This window comes from Oreochromis niloticus, linkage group LG8 (genome assembly GCF_001858045.2).
Source record: "Oreochromis niloticus isolate F11D_XX linkage group LG8, O_niloticus_UMD_NMBU, whole genome shotgun sequence".
NCBI classification, from domain to species: domain Eukaryota; kingdom Metazoa; phylum Chordata; class Actinopteri; order Cichliformes; family Cichlidae; genus Oreochromis; species Oreochromis niloticus.
Genome location: NC_031973.2, coordinates 3936646 through 3956089, shown reverse-complemented (window position 1 = coordinate 3956089; position 19444 = coordinate 3936646). Strand labels below are relative to the sequence as shown.

The 19444-nt window shown below is 42.3% G+C and overlaps 2 protein-coding genes across 7 annotated transcripts; both read left to right on the top strand.

The window, feature by feature from the left end:
• Positions 1–640: 640 nt before the first annotated feature.
• Positions 641–5704, top strand: tvp23b (trans-golgi network vesicle protein 23 homolog B (S. cerevisiae)). The gene is given in 7 exon segments (NM_001281851.1): positions 641–706; positions 1830–1906; positions 2115–2259; positions 3589–3678; positions 3845–3970; positions 4807–4935; positions 5028–5704. Coding segments are annotated over 7 exon segments (603 nt in total). The 5' UTR covers positions 641–697; the 3' UTR covers positions 5055–5704.
• Positions 5705–6619: 915 nt separating this feature from the next.
• Positions 6620–19328, top strand: exoc7 (exocyst complex component 7). 6 transcript variants are annotated; one of them, XM_019362344.2, is made up of 21 exons: positions 6620–6849; positions 7015–7080; positions 7386–7570; positions 7650–7755; positions 8300–8522; positions 8767–8934; positions 9260–9271; positions 13089–13157; positions 13380–13525; positions 13760–13912; positions 13998–14096; positions 14178–14240; positions 14442–14508; positions 15541–15579; positions 15746–15808; positions 15897–16017; positions 17083–17178; positions 17266–17329; positions 17635–17676; positions 17751–17884; positions 19019–19328. In XM_019362344.2, the coding sequence occupies exons 1-21, from the start codon at positions 6790–6792 to the stop codon at positions 19119–19121; spliced, it is 2079 nt and encodes a 692-aa protein (XP_019217889.1). In that variant the 5' UTR covers positions 6620–6789; the 3' UTR covers positions 19122–19328. The 6 variants fall into 6 exon arrangements, with proteins under 6 accessions (XP_019217889.1, XP_005453734.1, XP_005453735.1 ...); XM_005453677.4 differs by lacking the exon at positions 13089–13157 and adding an exon at positions 12086–12178; XM_005453678.4 differs by lacking the exon at positions 9260–9271.
• The last annotated feature ends 116 nt before the right edge of the window (positions 19329–19444 follow it).

Genomic DNA, 19444 nt, shown 5'->3' with positions numbered 1-19444 from the left:
GGGTGTACTGTTAAATTACCAAAGCCAGGATTAAAAAAAAAAATCAGTACACTTAAAATATCTTTGATGATTATCTTGTACCTAATCTCACAGCAAGAAGGTCTGGGCTTTGAATCGAGACCTCTCTATGTGCAGCTTGCATGTTCTCCATTGGTCTGCATGAGTTCTCTCAGGTACTCTGGCTTCCTGTACAAAGATATGCAGATGTTTGGATGACTGCTGATTCTAAATTAGCTATAGGTGCGGATGTGAGTGTGATTGACTGTCTGTCTCTTTGTGTCAGGACCCCTGGCGACCTTTCTGTGGTGTACCCCCTCCCCTGCAAGCCTGAATTGGATGGATTAACCTATTTCTGAGTAATAGTATGCAACAAGTACACAATTTCATGAATCAATTAAAACTTAAAAATTATACACTTAAAAAAGAAAAGAAATTGTAATAAAACAAAAACAATAAAATGCAAAAAAATATTATTGCAAATTATTAGTATAAAGATATATTAAATATATATTTTATGTTATACGTGGTAATCATTTTACGATCCAAAACATTTTGTTTTTCAAAAATAAGATATTACATCAAACACTTTTTAATCGAGAAACCACGTGGCCTTCAGTGACGTGGCGCGTTTTGGTCACCTGACTATAGTGACGTGTAACTGACCATGTAAGCAGGAAGAGCCTGACCAAGTTTCAAGATGCTAGCAGTAAGTAAGAGCACAATTATTTACTATTTTTAAATAATGTCTTAGTGTCGCTAACAGCAAACGCGGCATCACTTAAGCATTAACCGTCAGTGAAATTAATTAATGAAGATGAAGAATCATTCCCAGCCCGGTTGGACATCTTTGGTGCTAATATTGCTAAGTAGTTAAGATGCTAACATTTCTGCTCAGCGTTAAATTAGCGTTTTTAAAACGGATCAAACGGTGAAGTTTTCTACTCATAAAAACACACGATCAGAGTGTTCGCTTTAAACTTGTATGCGGCTAAATTTACGCTTGCGGGCATCTGTTGTGTTTCGGTGTCAGCTAACGATAGCTAAAGTTAGCTTCATCCTGAACCAACATCAGCAAACAAGGTGACAAAACGTGAAATTAAGCTACATCCTGCTAACGTGGCAATGTTTGAGCTGTTTATAATACGAGCAAACAAAAGTGTGAGCTTTAATTTGTCTCCAGGCACAGAGAAGCTAAAGTGACCTCACTCCACTCTTTATTATCAGCTGCTCTTCTTTAAGCAGCTGGTAAGTATTTGGTTTTTCCAATTTACAGGACAAAGGAATTCACTTTTTGTTCACCTGGTAACATTTAGAAGCAACTTCGCAAGCTTAATAAGATCTTCGTGTTAGGCCTGCTCTGTGTTTGAGCTGACAGCTGTTAGAGTGCAAGAATAATGAAGAAATGTTATGTTTTCAATAATAATAACTATTGTCAAACTCAGTTTTTTCATTTGCTCATTTTCTTGGTACTCTTGTTGGTTCTAACTTGTTAAATGTCAGCATTTGAAGATTACTTTTGCCATTTAAGTTAGTAAACTGAATCTCTTGATAATATAGTGATGAAAAAATTATTACCCCAACTACAGGAGTGTGTTTGGAGGCATATGAAGTTGTACTGTGAGGACTTGGAATATTTATTTATGATGTTAAAAGCTCAGAAACAACCTGTTACAGTGTATTAGTTTTAATAAACCTCCAGATTTCTGTTTTAAACAACCTGTTGTCAGTCTTACTCCTCTGATGACCCCTACCCACAGAGAGACGAGACTTTTAGGTCACATGGTTTTATGTCTCTGGGGTTTTAAGCCTCGTCCTTATTGATCCCTCAGGATACCAACGATGAAGACGTGTCTCTGTTTGATGCCGAGGATGACGCAGGGAAAAGGTCGAAGAAGTCGGGCGTTAAGTAAGTTTGCAGATCGCTGAAGGATTTAACATTTTCTCTGCACATGTTGAGAATGTTTTCACACTTTAACAAGAAATTCACTGATCTGTCTGCTAAGTTATCACTATCATCTGATATAGGCTAGTTGACTATTAGAGACAATATTTTAGAATTAATTATTTGTTCTTGTTAATAATAATGATTATAATTGTTATTAATGTGTCACCAGGCATCCGGTAGCAGCCTTCTTCCACCTCTTCTTCAGAGTCAGTGCCATCATCGTGTACCTGCTCGCTGAGCTCATCGGTGGGAGCTTCATCGCCTGCATGGTCACAATAATCCTTCTGCTCTCATGTGACTTCTGGACAGTAAAGGTGTGTCTCTTATCACTTTAATATCACCACTGTAGGGATGTTGTATTGATTATAATTAAATATCTTGGTGGGGCTTTTTTGCTTTTTTTTTTTGGATTTCTTAAAGCCAGAACTCAGAGGAAGAGTGGACCAGATGAGATAAAAAAAATTAATCAGGAGCTTAAAAGCAAGATTGGAAGTCGTCCTAAAAGCTTGCCAACTGTTTTCACCTTTGGGTTATATATTATTAGTTTTGAATGAATTGTCGGTGCTGGGATGAGATGATGAGCAGTCGTGAGAAAAACATGGTGAAAAGTTTGGTCATAGATCCAACCGTCGTGTTTATTGACAGACAGTTCGGAGCCTTGGAGACGGGATATGCAACAGCCGGTACTGCAAACATCCAGTCATAATCATGATGAAGTGAAGCAGAGTTTACAGGCCAGCCTGACATTTGTAACGTGCTCTTTATTTAATCACTGTAGCTTCACTGCCTACAGTGAGATTTAAAAACATCTGGTTTCTGGATGTTTGTCGTTCACTGGTTCTTGTGGCACTGTTATTGTGTGCTGGTGATGTTCATGTTGAATCAGTTTAAATAGCCTCATGGTAGTGAACAACAAGTCCACATAAACTGGTCCTTCTAAAAGCAAATCTCACAACAAAACTGCCATCTTGGAATCAATTTGAATCCCTTATCAACAGAAATGAACGAGAGCTATGGGATTAATTTCAGTGGTCACTGGTGGAGTGGTTAGCAAACTCACTTGGCAGGTTGCTGGTACGATTCCAGCTGGAGATGCAAATCCTTTTTGGGGTTGAATGGAAATCACATGGTGGGAAACTGCCAAATCAAGCATGCTGAGCTACTCGCTGTGGTGACGCCTTGGGGCAAAGCAACAGCTGAAAGCAGCATTTTAGCTTTTACTGGAAAAGAAAAACTGCACGTAGAAAATCAGCAGTTAGATCTGATAAAAGATCTGACATCGTGACATCTTTACTGCACTATCAGGTACGTGGTGCCTTTTACCACACAGCTGAAGCTGTTGTGACCCTTTAGTGCGTACATGTACAGGGTTAATGTTTTTTCTGTTTGGGCGATCGATTGGCTCATTGAGTGCCATTTTTTTTTTTCTTTAAGGCTTTCCTAAATCTCCTGTAGAATCTCCTTGGATAATATCTCTGGTTGCACTCTGTAAGGCAGATGTGGAACTGGACTCAGTTTCCAGAGTCACACTGTTACACAAAGACTAAATAATTAAACCTAGGAAACAGTGTTCGGATCCAGCACCATGTGAATAAGATTTGCCAGAGTCTCCATAATGAAGCCATAAATCTCTCCATCTGCAGAACATCACTGGGAGGTTGATGGTTGGTCTGCGGTGGTGGAATCAGGTTGATGACGATGGACGAAGCCACTGGGTGTTTGAGTCGAGGAAGGTGAGATGCATCTCTGCTGAATCTGCTCTGGCTCTGACTTGGAGCTTTAGCTAAACGTGACCTTGACCTCTTGCTCTGTATCGGGTTGCACCGCCCAGATGTTTACAGTCAGTAGGCCTTATCATGTTCGCATGTCCTAACTGAGATATGTTTCCGTCTTCTTCAGGGTACAGGGAAGCAGCAAGCATCAGATTCAGAGTCCAGAATATTCTGGCTCGGACTGATTGTTTGCCCCATCCTCTGGGTCATCTTTGTCTTTAGCACCCTGTTTTCATTCAGGATTAAATGGATGGTAAGTTGTTAGATTTAAGTGACTGGACAAGTGCTGTTTTTCTTATTATCAACAAATCCAATTAAATTTTTCTCACAGCACTGTCTTACCTAGCATTCCTGGCTGTGTCTCTCAGCTCTAAGCCCACTGAACCCTATTAGTTCTTGGTGCTTTCTTAAGTAAAATTAGACAATAATTACTTGGTAAACGTGTGCCAGTGTTTTCTTGCTCTCACCCTGCATCTCAAGCTTGCTTTCAAAGTTTTCCTGCTGCATGAGGGGGGACTTTTATTTGCATGTAAACTGTATATAAAAGATGGGCATAGCCGTCCTGTGGTTTTGGGTTTCACAGTTTGAAGCCTCAGTGTTTTTGTTTAGGCTAGCAGATGGTTAGCAGCTACGTTACCTAAAACATCACCTAAGAAAGAAGAAACTGTCTGTAGAGGGCAGTTTTAAACTACAGGTTTTATCCCTCGAGATTGTTGTTTGGGAGTCAGACACAGGAACACAGTGGACTCCTTCAGCCTGAATGCTCCATGTCTGAAATGCTCACAATGTGATTTGAAGCTTTATGAGATGATGTGTCGGACATGCACCCAGTGTTTTCCCAGGAGGCTATATGCTCGTTTGAGGTGCACATGACCTGATGCAGTAAGGTCCCAGTAAGGTTAGAAGTCGTAACTTTTAAAAAATGAAAACAAAGATCAAAATCTTAACAAGGAATCATGATAGAAACAGACACTATTAGACACTGATGGCAGTGAAGAGGTTCACCTTTAGCCTTTTCGTGGGATTTAATAAGGGGAATATGAAATATGACCAGGGTTTATTTCAGAAAAATTTTCTTCTTTCTCACAGCCCGTCGTGATCATGGGCGTTGTGCTGCAAGGCGCCAACCTGTACGGATACGTGAGGTGCAAAGTGGGAGGGAAGACCAGCTTAAAGAACATGGCTACCAATTATTTCGGACGACAGTTCCTCAAACAGGTGAGTTTTAAATAAAACACACAATAAAAAGTCTTTTAATTTAAAAGTATTTGTCCTGTTTCTAAGAAGTCTTTTGTGTTTTTCCTCCTCAGACGCTGTCTAAGGAAGAGGAATCGTAGAGTGCAGCTCTGCGGCGTTAACACATCTGCATTATTCTCAATGCTCTGATATATAAACCTTCTTTTTCTCAGTGGACACGGGCAGGAAAGCATTCTCAGAAAAAGGGCAGTTTTTGATTGTGTGCTTTCTTTAAATGACTCAGTAGAGTTGTCTTTATCTTCCACACAGAGGTCAGAGGTGGGTTTTCACTACCTGAGGTCCAGCAATAAATCCTCTGATTACCGAGAACTGCATGAGTGTAAAACAGCTGACGCGTCGGAGTGACTGTAGTTTGTGTCATAGTCTCACAGCTCCTTCAGATTTCTTCTTTTAGTTAGTTTGCCTCTAATAACTTTATAAATTAACAGTAATTAAAGAACCTTTGAGAGATGTCATACAGACATTTTGGTTTGTATGAAAGTGTGTAAAGTGTAACAGGAGATTTGTAAATATGTAAGTGAACAAACTGTGTGAAGAGTCATCTTTTGTGCAAATACATTTGTAACGTTTTTCCGAACTGGGTGCTCGTGTTTATTTATGTGGAGAGTCTGATTAGTTCCAACTTTTTATAATGCGGGAGCCTCTAAGAAAAGAAAAGTGTTGAATAAAAAGAATCCCGTAAGAGATTCAAGAAAAAGGAATAAATATAAATAAGATTTGTTTCCATTAACCAACACTGTTCCAGGTTTTTGTTTAATTTCAGAAATTTATAGACTCAAAAATAAAAATATTACTTAATGAACTGAGTTTAAACATTTAGTCTGCTAATTCCACGGTTTGTTATTCATGTATCTAATTAGTTATGACTGTGTTCTCATGCTTTTAATGTGTTTAGTACTGAGTGCAACAGCGACCTCTAGTTGTTGGTTCTCGTCATTGCATGTAATTGCAAACATTTTTTTTCTCAAAAACTTTGAGAACTCTTGATTACAGTTCACAAATAACATAAATATTTAGGCGTTTGTGTAAAAGTGCCTCAATGACAAAATGTCAGTGTTGAAAAGTTTTCTTTAAACTTAAAAATCTTCTGATTTACATTCTTAGACAACTACCTGTGTTTGTCTTTTGTAAATAAAGTTTTTAAAAAAGATATCCGGGATAAACACCCCTTACCGGAAGTCGGTGTATTTGACCTCCATAATAAAGGTGACTCACATTATCTAGCAAAAAGGGCAACAATTGTGATAAATGGGGGGACAAAAATCTTATATTAAAGGATATAAAAATTTACAAAATGTAAAAAGAAAATTAACACTTTTGTGGGATGTACACCTCATACTGCTTTACTCTGTTCATTTTTATTGTCATACAAACAGTAAATGCATTCATTTCTAAAGCTTTTTAGGTGGGTGGGACAAAGGCTTCACAATTTTAGTTGAAGACTATACCCAAAAAAATGACTGTGCTCCATAATAAAAGACAACTGAAGAAGAATTGTGTGTTTACTTTCATTTGCAGTTAGAATAAGATATTAAATAAACTTAAACGTAATCCTGATTTAGTACAAACTGATTGGGGGGAAAACCGATGAGCATTTTTTTCACTGTTCAATTTAGTGCCGATGGCTGTTTTATTTTGAAATTCTAACCGGAAACCCTTGCCCTGTTACGGCTAACCAAACTAGCTTAACCTCACCGCTTTTAGCTATCCATGACAGCGGCTCAGGGGTGTCGTTGTTGTTTTTATTATCTAAATCGGCAACTTAGTCACGTTTTAGCCGCAGAAGAGACTCCTTTGCTTTAAATTTCCTCCAGGATGATTCCTACGGAGGATGCGTCCGCCAGGAAGCGGGAGATCGAGGAGAAACTGAAGCAGGTCAGACAGCTGGAGGCTTGAGAGGAAGGAAGCTTCCCTTCGAGCTACAACCCACCAATGTGGCTCAATACCCGAGTTTAAAATGATGCTTATTGACCGAAGGAGTGTCTTTAATGTCTTCAGAGTGAAATGAGCGAGTGGTTGGTTTTCTTTCTGCTGTTACAGGAGCAGGAGACGCTGTCGTTCATCCGGGAGAACCTGGAAAAGAGCGATCAGCTGACCAAAAACATGGTAGGACGGTCCAAACACACCCAGGGACAGCTCAGGCTGACACTCATAATTCTCATAATTAAAGGCGGCGGACTGATCTCCATTCGACAGTACTTTGACCCATTATTAAAAATAATTATTATTCTTGTACTTGGATTGAAATATCTACTTATAGTTTCTATAGATTTAGTGAGTCGATGAAAGCAGCCTGTGGTGTCATTTTTCAGCTTTCACCCCACTTCAGCTGGGACTCATTATTTAAGGCGCTATATTAAAGCTGCTTTTATAGCCCAACTGGTTTTTCACCTGTATTTCTTTCCCAAAAGGTCTCCATCCTGTCTTCATTCGAGAGCCGCCTGATGCAGCTGGAGAACTCCATCATCCCGGTTCACAAGCAGACGGAAAACCTGCAACGGCTGCAGGAGAACGTGGACAAAACTCTGTCCTGCATGGATCACGTCATCAGCTACTACCATGTGGCCAAAGACACGGACAGGATCATCAGAGAGGGGTGGGGATGACCTTCGTATGCAAATGTTTTGTGGTTACACAAACTCCGACATGTATACTAATTTTCTTTTTTGTCTCAGACCTACAGGCAGACTGGACGAGTATCTTGCTTGCATTGCAAGAATTCAGAAAGCTGTCGAATACTTTCAAGACAACAACCCAGACAGCCCTGAGCTCAACACAGTGGTAAAATATCTGCCTCTCTGAAATTACAGTTGTGGTAAAAATTTTACAATCCACTCATCATAGGTGTGAATGTCCTGGAAAGTTTGGGCTTTTATTAATTTCTTTGAAATGTTATTTTCCCAGGGTGGGAAAATAATAGGATTGAGGTGAGGATGTTGGGAAGACTGTACCAGAATCTTAATGTTGTCCTGCTTTCTGTGCTCTTGTGTTTTTCTAGCAAAATACATAAAACGAGCCTCTGATAAATACAATGTGTGTATGGTGTGTCGTGGTTCTCACAGTACTACGGTGAAAATATTTTTTTTAGCCACCTGTGTCTGAAAGATAAAAAGCTATCTGAGGCACATGAAGCCAACAGTTCCCCGTATTTACTGACTGAACAACATTATACACAGCATAGCTCTCTGTGTGAATCGTGCTGTTATTCCTACATTCATTTATGTGTAAATTTCATGCACTTTTTCCTCACTGCAGACGTCTGCTTCAGTCTCTGTGCCGTTCCGAGTCGTAGTCACTAATTTCATGACCGTATCTTCTTCTGCAGAAAGCACGCTTTGAAAAGGGGAAGGAGCTGCTGGAGGGCGAATTCCGCAGCCTCCTGACCCGCTACAGCAAACCCGTTCCCCCCATCCTCATCCTGGACGCCATCAGCGTGGATGAGGAGCTGGAGGTCCAGGAGGAGGTGGTGCTGGAACACCTGCCCGAGGCCGTGCTCCAGGACATCATCTGCATCGCCGGCTGGCTGGTGGAATACGGACGTAATCAGGGTACGGCTGTGTTTGTTTGTTGGAGGTCTCTTCCTATTTAAAGGAAGTTCTTTACCACATTTGCAAAAATCATCTGATCGTTGGGCTTTTCTCTCTAATATTGGAGGTCCTCTACCTTACAATCTAAAAATCATCTTACCACCAGAGCTGGGATGATGTAAATGATTAAATTGGCTTTGAAATGTGCAGGCGGTGTAGAGAAACTGGAAAGATTGTGTCTAATTTTGCTCTCCTCTTCCTGCAGACTTCATGAACGTCTACTTCCAGATCCGGTCCAACCAGCTCGATCGCTCCATCAAAGGCCTCAAGGAGCATTTCCGCAAGAACAGCGCCTCCTCCGGTGTCCTCTACTCGCCTGCCGTCCAAACCAAGCGCAAGGACACGCCAACTAAAAAGGCCCCGAAGAGACCAGGTCAGCAACAGATGTGCCTCATTCAGACCGAATCCACAATCACGCCACTTCAGTCTGTAATCAACTCGCTGTCCAATCCCGTCTTCCATAGATCAGCCTAACAAACACGCATGATCCTGCATAGTGACGGATATTAAATACACTCGTCACTACATCCACAGTCTGTTTCTGTCTCAGGTTATCCTCCACAACCTCTCTGTAATCACTCAGTTCACCGAGCTGTAGCGCACTTCTACCACACACTGTGTTTCTCTGTGATATTACACCCTGCTCTAACTAATCCTTCATCCTCTCCTCTTTCATAATCCCTGTGTTGTGATGACAGTCTACATCCCAGGTAAACACAAAGCTCTAGCGTGTGCCTCGTGCTTGCTTCTGTCCGTCAGATGCCACATTTCACGGCAAATCAGAGACAGCATGAGGGTTTGCGTCGTTTTATTAGCAGCTGAGACAGCAGAGGTTTATTTGTCCTGTTGATGGTGTAGTAGGTGATCCAGTGGAGATTTTAACCTCTAGTTTCACGGCAGAGCGTTTCGGTGATGGGATGAGTAAGGTGGAGGTTGCCACCAAACCGCCGATAAACAAAAGTTGATGAAATTTCTTTACAATTTTACTAGAAATGAATAATTTATAATTGCATAGAATACAAATTATTATTTATGATTGAGACTAGCTCTATAAAATGATGTGTAAGGATTATCTGTAGTCTATTGTCCTGAAATTTAGTTGATTAAAAACAAACAAACAAAGGTATTGTTGTGTGATGGAGAAACAAAGACTTCATTATCAGAGTCTAAGAGTTAACAAATACACCTGTACATGCATGCATATGGAGAAACTGCTGTAGTAATAACAGGCACTCACTCACTTTAACCCTCAGGCGACCAAGCAGAATTAAAGCATAAATTAGGGAGGGAGAGGAAGAGCTGGCAGAGCGCTACAAAGTGACCTTCAGCGGGCTCCTCGTGTACATGTTTCTGTGTGTGAGATCCTGACGTCCTTTAATGGGGCTTGTGATCACAGCCAGAGAGCAGCAGAACTGACAGGTCTGTTACTGCTGCCCTGTTCTCCTCACACATGAAAGCAGGTTCACGCTGAGCACACGTGGCAGACACTGTGATGTTTCCAGGCTCGTTCACGTCAGATATCAGTCCTGTCGCAGGACTGATGCCCTCCTATGGGCCTGTCCAGCTCTCAGCCTGTCTCCTGGTAACTCGTGAAACCTCCTGGAGGAGCTGGATGAACCTGAATGGGCTGTAGGTACTGTCTCATGTCACCAACAGTGACAAGGACGTGAGCAAAAAGCAAAACTAGAGTCAGGAGGGAGGAGGAGAGAGCAGCAGTCTGCGGTCACCACCTGCTAAGCCCTTTTAGGCGGTTGTGTCATTGAGGCATCTCCAGGGAACCTGGTGTCACTTTGATTTGGACTTTCAGAGCAGCGGAAATGGATTCACAGTGGTTTATGATAATAACTAACTGGACATTCCTAAAGTTTACCTGTCTTTGTGTTTCTCGAGTGATGATCGAGTTTTAATCTGTTCTCCTTACGCTCACTGCTGCCATGAAACTAAAGGCTGGAGTGTGTTCAGTATGTGTGTGTGTGTGTGACATCGCTGTGCAGCGCAGACGTGTGCTGTGACAGGTTTATAACATAACTGTGCGCAGTGTCGATTCAAGGAGTTTGTGACTAGCTGATCACCTGCTTTACCTGCACACACCTGGTTAAAGACTGATCAGTCTGACCCTCTGACTGATCTGACGCATGTGCAAAAATACACACACTTCCTGTCACTGTTATGGTTTAACAGGAGTTTTTTCTCTAGCGTCTGTATGAGGGCTGCGTGATTAAGGTGTTTATTTTGGACAATAACTTTAATCTTGATGACTTAACAAGATACAAATTTTACTGAAACTGAACTTTTTAAGAAACCAAAGAACAAAAGTGTCAGTTTTAGTCATCTTGGGTGCGTTTGATTTGTAACATAAAAGAACAATGAAAGTGAGGATTGAATGATGATTATAAGCCACAATTTAAATTGAAACTCTCATCATTTAATGAAGACTTAAGGTTTTGACTGTTACGCTATGTAACTTATGCAATATCTTTGACAGCTTTTGGATTCAGCTTCAAAGACGATGCTCGTGTGCGTAATCAAGAAAAATTGATTCTTTTATTTTGTTGCTTTTATATTTTCAATAACTGAAGAAACAGTGAAAAAAAAAAATATAACTAAGTAATAATTTAATAAGAAAGAAGGAAAATAAACTGTTCTGTTACACAAGTAGTCAAACCAAAAACAGGATTTTCTTTAAATTTCAGATTCGACTTTTTGCTTCTGTTTTTATTCAGTGTCTCTCCCGCTCTAAGAGTCCAGAAGTTTAGTTTTCAGGGCTTTAACTGTGAAAGGTAAGGAAAGGAAGAAGTGGGGTTTTTTTGCACATGCAGAACAAATCAGAGTTTTTGGTACGAATCGGCTTTGCTACGACTTCCACTACAAACAGCCTTATTGGACTTAACATGATGACAGTGTTGCTCTGCGATTGCTGCACATCTAAAGAGGCAAGTGTTTGCTAACACGCTAACCTTTGCAACTGTGTGAGTTTGACAAATATGTGACTAATAACCTTTCATGCAGAGAAAAAATGATTTAAAAAAAGCTGAATGCAGCTTGAATTGTGCTGCTTGCTTACTAACTCACTAACAGGCCAACGGTTTGTGTTTTAATGCTGTAAATATGAATAATCTGCAGATTTTTGCATCCCTAAACCATGTGACAGACTGTTTATTATTCGTAATAGTAATAATAATCGTAATGATAGATATGACTGTTAATTGTATTAATTGTGATGGCTGTTTATAACTTATCTAACCTGTTTATTCTCTTACATCACCCCGGCAGTGTGTGTTTCAGCACACGTGCCCTGTCGTGCTGTAGTTTGTCTCTCGTGGTGTTAGGCTGTGCCTCCCCCTCCTCCCCCACGTACAAACCTCTGCTGGCTGCCTCGGTGGTGGAGGGATGTGGTGTCTGTGTTTCATCACTCACTTTCTAGCTCTTCCTTCTCCTTCTCCTCCTTCTTCCTGTTTCTGTTTCTGGGCTGTCTGGACCTCGCTACCCTCCTCTGGACTCTGTCTCTGTGTTTCTGGGACCAGGGACCATTCGCAAGGCTCAGAACCTTCTGAAACAGTACTCACAGCATGGGCTGGATGGGAAAAAGGGGGGTTCTAACCTCACTCCTTTGGAAGGTAAAGCACCTCGGTCTTCTCTATGCTGACAGTGTACTGTTGTTTCAGGCACACAGAACGTCCCCTCAGTCACAACAGCTGGTCGCTGCGCATGTTTAATAAGTCATAAATAATCTCTAATCAGTCTGGAATAAAGACAGCTGATAATACAGCTGATTGATTTCTACATGCAACCAAACCTTAAGAACAAGTGCATCCATCCTGATAAACTTCTTCATTGTTAAAGGTGAAACTCAGCTTCAAGGTTTCAAACTGTTGTTTGGAAACTAAATGTGAACAATCACCGCTATGATTTTAATCCTGAAACATGGACGTATTATGGTAGAAATGTCAACTGATGTAATACCACTTTATACCACAAGGTGGTGCAAAGATTACCTCGTCATCAAGATTACCTTTGATGACCAACATTTTGTTTATTTCTGCACAAACAGTTTTAGAATTAGAAAATACAATAATATACAGATAAAATCTGTTAGGCTGATAATAATTTGCCATAGATTATATTTTCTGTGGTTACATTAATCTTATTAAGTAATTAAAACGTGGGAGCGGCTCACCCGTGTGGAAGTGTGTCAGGATGGTTTTATTTTGAAAAACTGCGATCAGTCGAAAACTGTTGTGATTTCTGTGCAAGCTGATTTCTGTCTCGTAGTTTTAACACACTGACTGATTCAGACATTAGTCAATGCAGAAAACAAACCCCTCTGGGTCTTTTGCCCCCTCCCCCCAAACTTGTGGGCGTCCCCTGCTTCTTTCCCCCGCCCCTCCCCGGCTGGTGCTTGCTGGTGGTCGGTGCAGCTGCTCCAGGTACAGGTTTGTCTCCCCCACACTCTCACCCTCTGGCCTAGTCATGACCCCCTGTGGTTTGACTTGGCCTGTCTCCTTGCTGTCCTGCCCCACCCACCAGGTTACGATCACGACCTGCGGGTCAAACACCTCTCTGACGCCCTGACCGAGAAGCACGGGGCCGCCACAGGTGAGTGAGGGCACCATGTGGGAAAGAGAAGGAACACAGGCTCATTTAAAGAGGCGGGCTTTCCTGTAGATAAAAGCACGCCCGCTGCAGCTTTAGCACTTCGTGTTTTCTTTAAATCCAGTTGCAGTCAGAACACATAGGTTTACTTTCAGCTTCAGCCACAGACTCCACGTCTGATGTTGAATGGGTTGATTTGCTGGCTGACTGAGCTTTTCCACCCAGGAAAGGATGATGTCCTGGATATCGAGATCGACTCTTACATCCACTGCATCAGTGCCTTCGTCAAGCTGGCTCAGAGCGAGTATGTGCTGCTGGCGGAGATCATCCCCGAGCACCACCAGAAGAAGACCTTCGACTCCCTCATTCAGGTCTGGGAGACAAAACTGTGACATTTTTAGAGCATTTGAAGGTTTGATCGGGGTTTAATGTTGGGATCTGAGCCTGACATTAGCTTACACAGGTTCAAAGATTTTTAATAAATTGGTTTAATAGCAGCTTCAGGATCCTGGAAATCTCTTTTCTGTGTTGTATATTGAATATTTGGGTTTTTTTGGTCAGATATATACTTATAATATATGATAACAGTTCATGCTCCTCCACAGGAGGCGCTGGACAACCTGATGCTGGAAGGAGAAAACATTGTGGCTGCAGCTCGCCGGGCCATAATGCGCCACGACTACTCGGCCGTCCTCACCATCTTCCCCATCCTCAGACACCTGAAGATGAACAAGTCAGAGTTTGATACCACGCTGCAGGTCCGAGCTGCACCCCAAAAACCCCCCAAAACTTCTGCGTATGACAGAAATGAATTACTGTAATGATGTGTTGTGCTGCCTGCAGGGCACGGCGGCGAGCACCAAGAACAAGCTGCCCACCCTCATCACCTCCATGGAGACGATCGGAGCCAAAGCTCTGGAGGAGTTTGCAGACAGCATCAAGGCACGGAGCTCTCATTTCAGTGTGTCAGCACTCATCGCTCAGGAACTCATAATTCATGACTTCTTTCTCCTGTGACTGCAGAATGATCCTGATAAGGAGTACAACATGCCCAAGGATGGAACGGTCCACGAACTGACCAGCAATGTAAGCTGATGCTCCGTTACCTCCCGGGTTAAATAACACCACTCATTTATTTGCTCTTTCTACACTTCAGAGTCATCACCTTCCTGCGAGGACTCTGCTGTTCGTCCGTCTCCATGGGGACGGCCGACAGCTCAGAGCGGAGCGTCTCCGTCTAATGATTAATCCGAGCCGAGCTCACCTCCTCTGTCCTCTCCTCTGCAGGCCATCCTGTTCCTGCAGCAGCTGCTGGACTTCCACGAGACAGCCGGAGCCATGCTGGCCTCACAAGGTGCAGTCAGTACGACGGAGGCGTTAGCCTCTTGTTAGCATAGCCGTCCTGCTGCCTCGCCAGGCTGTGATGGTGTTACGCGCTTTTTTTTTTTTCTTTTATCTCTCATATAAAACCACAAATGTTATTACTTTAACTCTTTCATCCATAAACATGAGATTTGATGACCTCCCTGGTGCCCTTAATGATGAGTATCTTCAGTATTAATTAAGACGTAGTTTGACAACTATTAAAATAGTTTCTGCATATTCAGGGACCACCATCAATAACCTTTGATGCAACCCAGTGATTTGGTTCCTTAAGCGCCTGAAATGTGACAGAAATCCTCAGTTTAGAAAAGCTCTCCAAGGGGAGAGTTTGAGGAGTTATGGCTGACATGCTGATACCATAGCACATCATTTCACACCCTGACGTTTGGTTTCAGAAAACTAAACTTGTAATGGTGAATATACTCAGCTCAATGCTTCAGAAGCAGGGCTTTTCACACCAGTGGGTGACGTTACAGTGGCTGCAGCCGTCTTTTATTTACAGCTTTTTTCAGTAGTCTGGTTGTCCAGATTCTCCAGACTGCAAAGTGTTTGTTGCTTATGAATCCAGATCTGTAGGTTCATTTTAAACTGACACTCATTTATGAGGTGACCAGACTTCAAATATATAAAAGCAACTCAATTTCCACACTGTCGGGCTCCCAGGTTGTCCCTTCACTGCTCCTTTATCTGAGGCTGTTTTCACCTTCAGCCCTCTTTTCCTTCTCCCTTCTAATTGCATCTCTCTCCTTTCACACGGAGCCTCTACACAGTTTAATCCAGCATGTGTTCAGGCTTTTATAAGCGAGTGTTTGTGGCTCCCTCCTGTGCTTTGATTATCGCAGCTTCGCTTCGCCTCCTTTTCCGCATCCGGCTCTTTTCGAGCCCTCGACCCCTCGCTGCCTGGCTGATGACTGTTTGCTTACTCTGCACTAACTATTCTCTTCTAACCTTTTTGCACTTGTGCCTCTTTCTCTTCTCCTCTGCCTTGCCTCGGCCCTTTTAGTACTGGGGGACACTTACAATATACCTTTAGACCCCCGAGGTAAGCATCAAAAAGAGACTGTGTAGGCCCCTCATGAGGTCAGCTTTGAATGTTTTCAGTTTGTTTTGGGGTTTTTTTAAAATAAGAAATTAGCCGTCACATGCATGCACTCTTTCAGAAGTGCATCTGTAGCTTCTGCTGCTAAAATCTTCTGTATTTCTTACAGAGACGAGTTCGGCCACCAGCTACACCTCCGACTTCAACAAAAGGCTCCTCAGTAGTTACATATGTAAGCAGAGATGCTGTGCACTGCCTCTGTGTTAGAAGACTCGTTTTAGTCTGTAAAGTCATTATTTTGTGTTCTTTTGTTCTTGCAGGTAAGGTTTTGGGCAACTTGCAGCTAAACCTGCTCAGTAAATCCAAAGTGTACGAGGATTCAGCTCTGAGTGCCATCTTCCTGCACAACAACTACAACTACATCCTCAAGTCGCTGGAAAAGTAAGCGTTGTTTCCTGTGTCTAATTCATCGCCCAATCCTGTGCAGAGAGCAAACACCAGCTTCAGTGTCAAAGTGGCCTGACTTTGGTTGCAGGATCACTAAAGTTAATGATATCATCTGAGTCTGGTTTTACGTGCATCATATGATGCTCACGACCAGGAGAGTGCGCGTGCGTTGGTGGAGGAGTGGGTCATCAACCAGTCAGAAGCTGGGTGGACCGATGCCTGTCTTCTCCTGTACAGAAGTTGATGCATCCTGAATCCCAAGTACTTTAACAGTACCTGTTAGCATTTACACCTGTGTAAAGACACCAGGCTTTGCCAAAATCGGTCTGTCAGTCAGCTCAGTAGCTGCTGCTGAGAAACCTACGTCAGCCACGTCATCACCTCCTGAAATTATTCAACAGAAACTAAAGTCTTGAGCAACCCTCATTGAAATAAATAAATCAAATTATATAAAATGTGTTGTTCCCAAAGAGAAGGACTTCAGAAAGGCTTTCAGTTTTTCTGCTTTTTCACTCACTTTCAGTCCAGTTTCTGGACCTTTTTCAGAGGACACTCCTTCACACTGACCTGTGAATCATTCAAGCACAGAAACAACTGCAGACTATGGAGGAAAGAAGCTACTAGTAAATTAGTTAAGATTCATAATTTTCTCCGGTTAGAAAAGATCAGGATTTGAGGTAAAATTCAATTGTTTCTACTTTTCTTAAAGCTCAGTTTTTTGTTTGCCAAGGCGGAGCGTGGTATCAAACTCTGACTTGGAGGAAAAAAGAAACGGTTTGTGTTCTTAATGCCATCGAAAGTAATGGAACATACACGTGAAGGAGGCGAACACGGAGCGATCTAAGATGAGCTGCTCAGTGAAATCAGCTGTGAGGGGGGCTTAATTATATTTGATGGGGTCTGATTTAGTCCGAGGACAGACTGTTGACCTGTGCGTGGGTGTGTCATGGAGTAACACACACACTTTCTTCTTTTATTTTTTGGGGTGTAATGTCCTAATAAATCAAGTGATCACTGACATCAAGTGAATTTGGGATAAATGCTTTCCTTCGTCCTCAGGTCTGAGCTGATCCAGCTGGTGACGGTGACTCAGAAGCGAGCAGAGACGTCCTACAGAGAGCTCATGACTCAGCAGATCGAAACCTACCAGCGCAGGTGAGCGAATAAAAGCTTCACGCGTCAAACTCGAACACGATTTATGTCTTTGTCTTCACGCCCGTGCTTTTTTTGTTTCCGCCTCAGCTGGCTGAAAGTCACCGAGCACCTGACAGAAAGGAACATGCCCGTCATACAGCCCGGCACCAAGGTCAGCGTTTCTCCTGTGGGATGTTTAACACTTAGCAGAGATGTTACTAACGAACACAGCGCTCAGTGCGTTTGATCAAATATATCCAGTATTTAATGACGATAATAAAACAGTGGTAATTATGGAGACCTGTTCCTCTCATCCTTATTTTTATTCTTGGACTTTATGAGAGTAGCTTTGCATGATTCACCGGTCAAAATAAGGCTTATTTATCTTATAGTTATACTAAGCCTTGGTGCTGCCTCTCGTCTGTTCTGTGTAACTGGAGCTTCTGGCTTATACACATGTGTTTTGTGTTCCTCCAGCTGAAAGATAAAGAGCGACAAGTGATTAAAGACAAATTCAAGGTGAGGCTGTAATCAATTGAAGTAAAACGCAGCTGTTGTGGAGTAAGAAACTGACGTCCGTCTCTCTTTGTCAGGGCTTCAATGACGGTTTGGAGGAGCTGTGTAAGATCCAGAAGGGCTGGGCCATCCCGGACAAAGAGCAGAGAGACGTGATCCGGTACAATCAGAAGAAGGCGGTGTCTGATGCCTACAGAGCCTTCCTGCAGAGGTCAGAGACGCTCTCACAGAAACAAGTCTGGAGTCCATGATTTGACCTTCAGTGTGTAAAACATTGTTTCGTCAAATTTTCTGAAGGCAGATGTTGATAAGAACATCATTCAGGATGATTTCTGTGTGGGGCAGGTTTTTAGCTAAATAAAAGTTCCCACCTGACCGCCTCAGAATCAGCTTCGTTTTATTTTGTGTAATGACTTTAGTATATTTGATAAAGTCATATAAAATTCATCCTTCACACATTGTCTGAGAACAAACACGTGTACTCTGAATATTTGATATGTTTTTAATGATTCACTGTAAAAACCTTCAAAGTCCATTTTGTTTAAACTTGTTGCGCCCCGTGGCGTGCATGGGTGGTCAAAACAAAAATATGGAGGGTCTGTTTTTTAATACTGATTCCTTCTGTGAAATGGAGAAAATAATCACAGAGCATCTCGGGATCAGTGGATGCTCTCTTAGCCTGTTCCTCTTTTTTACATAGCTTAAGATGGCGTGCCCCCTTTTAGTCACATTACTAAACTTTAGAAATTTAGTGCCCTCATCTGCTGCTCGTGCTCAGATGTTCTGCTGATCCCGACACCCTCCATGATTTTCCTCAAGAATGCTGAAAAATCTCTTTTTGCAAACCTCCTGCATGGTCGGGGGTGAAGCTGCCAAAACTGGTGCATCAAAGGTTCCTGAAGGTTCGAGATGTCACCTCGCATGTTACCAGCATTTATGCACCTGTGACACCTCATAAAAGCACCTTCTCGTTTTAATTTATAACCACAAAAATTTCATTGTGAAACATAATGATGTTATGACATCATTATGTTTCCTGGCAACCACCTAACAACAAACCGCTAAACAACACTGTAGCATGGGAATGTGATTAAGTAATTAAAAGGTGCCAAATTCAACCTGGATTGAATTTTGGCACCTTTTAATTTGGATTGTTTCTGGCAGTAATGCCAGAAACAATCAGCTGATTCTGAGAGGTTTGCTGTAGGCACCGATTTATTTTAACGGAGTGACTTAAATGTAGCGCTTGTCTTGAAAAATGTGACCTAATAATGAATCCATAAGGCTGAAATGATCTGCTTGGATTTATTTCACACTCATGTTTCATTGTTTATGTTTCTTCCAGATGTGCCAACATTTCCTTCACCAAGAACCCCGAGAAGTATCACAAGTATCGACCGGAGGAGGTGGAGGAGATGATCGAAAAGCTTTTTGACACATCTGCCTGAGGAGTCTCCTCTTCCCCACGCGCCTCCCCACCCCAAAGAAACACGGGCTCCTACACCTGAAGGCCCCCCGCCCCGCCCCCGCCACGCTGCTCTCAGCCTTGTAGTGTCTAAACCATGTTTTGTACAAAGACGTGAACATACGTATTTATGTAATTTAGCCACTCCAGCTCAACATTTCAGACAAATAAAAAGGGAACTCTGACCGAACCTGCGTGCTGGTTTGTTGTGATGACGTCTGCTGACAGATACAGACACGTCACACTTATAGAAACTTCATCCACCTTCTGTTTGTGACAGGCAGCCAATCAGAAGAAAGCTGGGTT

What these genes read in the sequence shown, in the direction of transcription:
- exoc7 (XM_005453677.4), top strand. Translation starts at nt 6,790, where the DNA reads ATGATTCCTACGGAGGATGCGTCCGCCAGGAAGCGGGAGATCGAGGAG. An exon ending in GGAATACGGACGTAATCAGG is followed by an intron (nt 8,523 to 8,766) that starts GTACGGCTGTGT and finishes CTCTTCCTGCAG; the next exon opens with ACTTCATGAACGTCTACTTC. An exon ending in TAACCTCACTCCTTTGGAAG is followed by an intron (nt 12,179 to 13,379) that starts GTAAAGCACCTC and finishes TTTTCCACCCAG; the next exon opens with GAAAGGATGATGTCCTGGAT.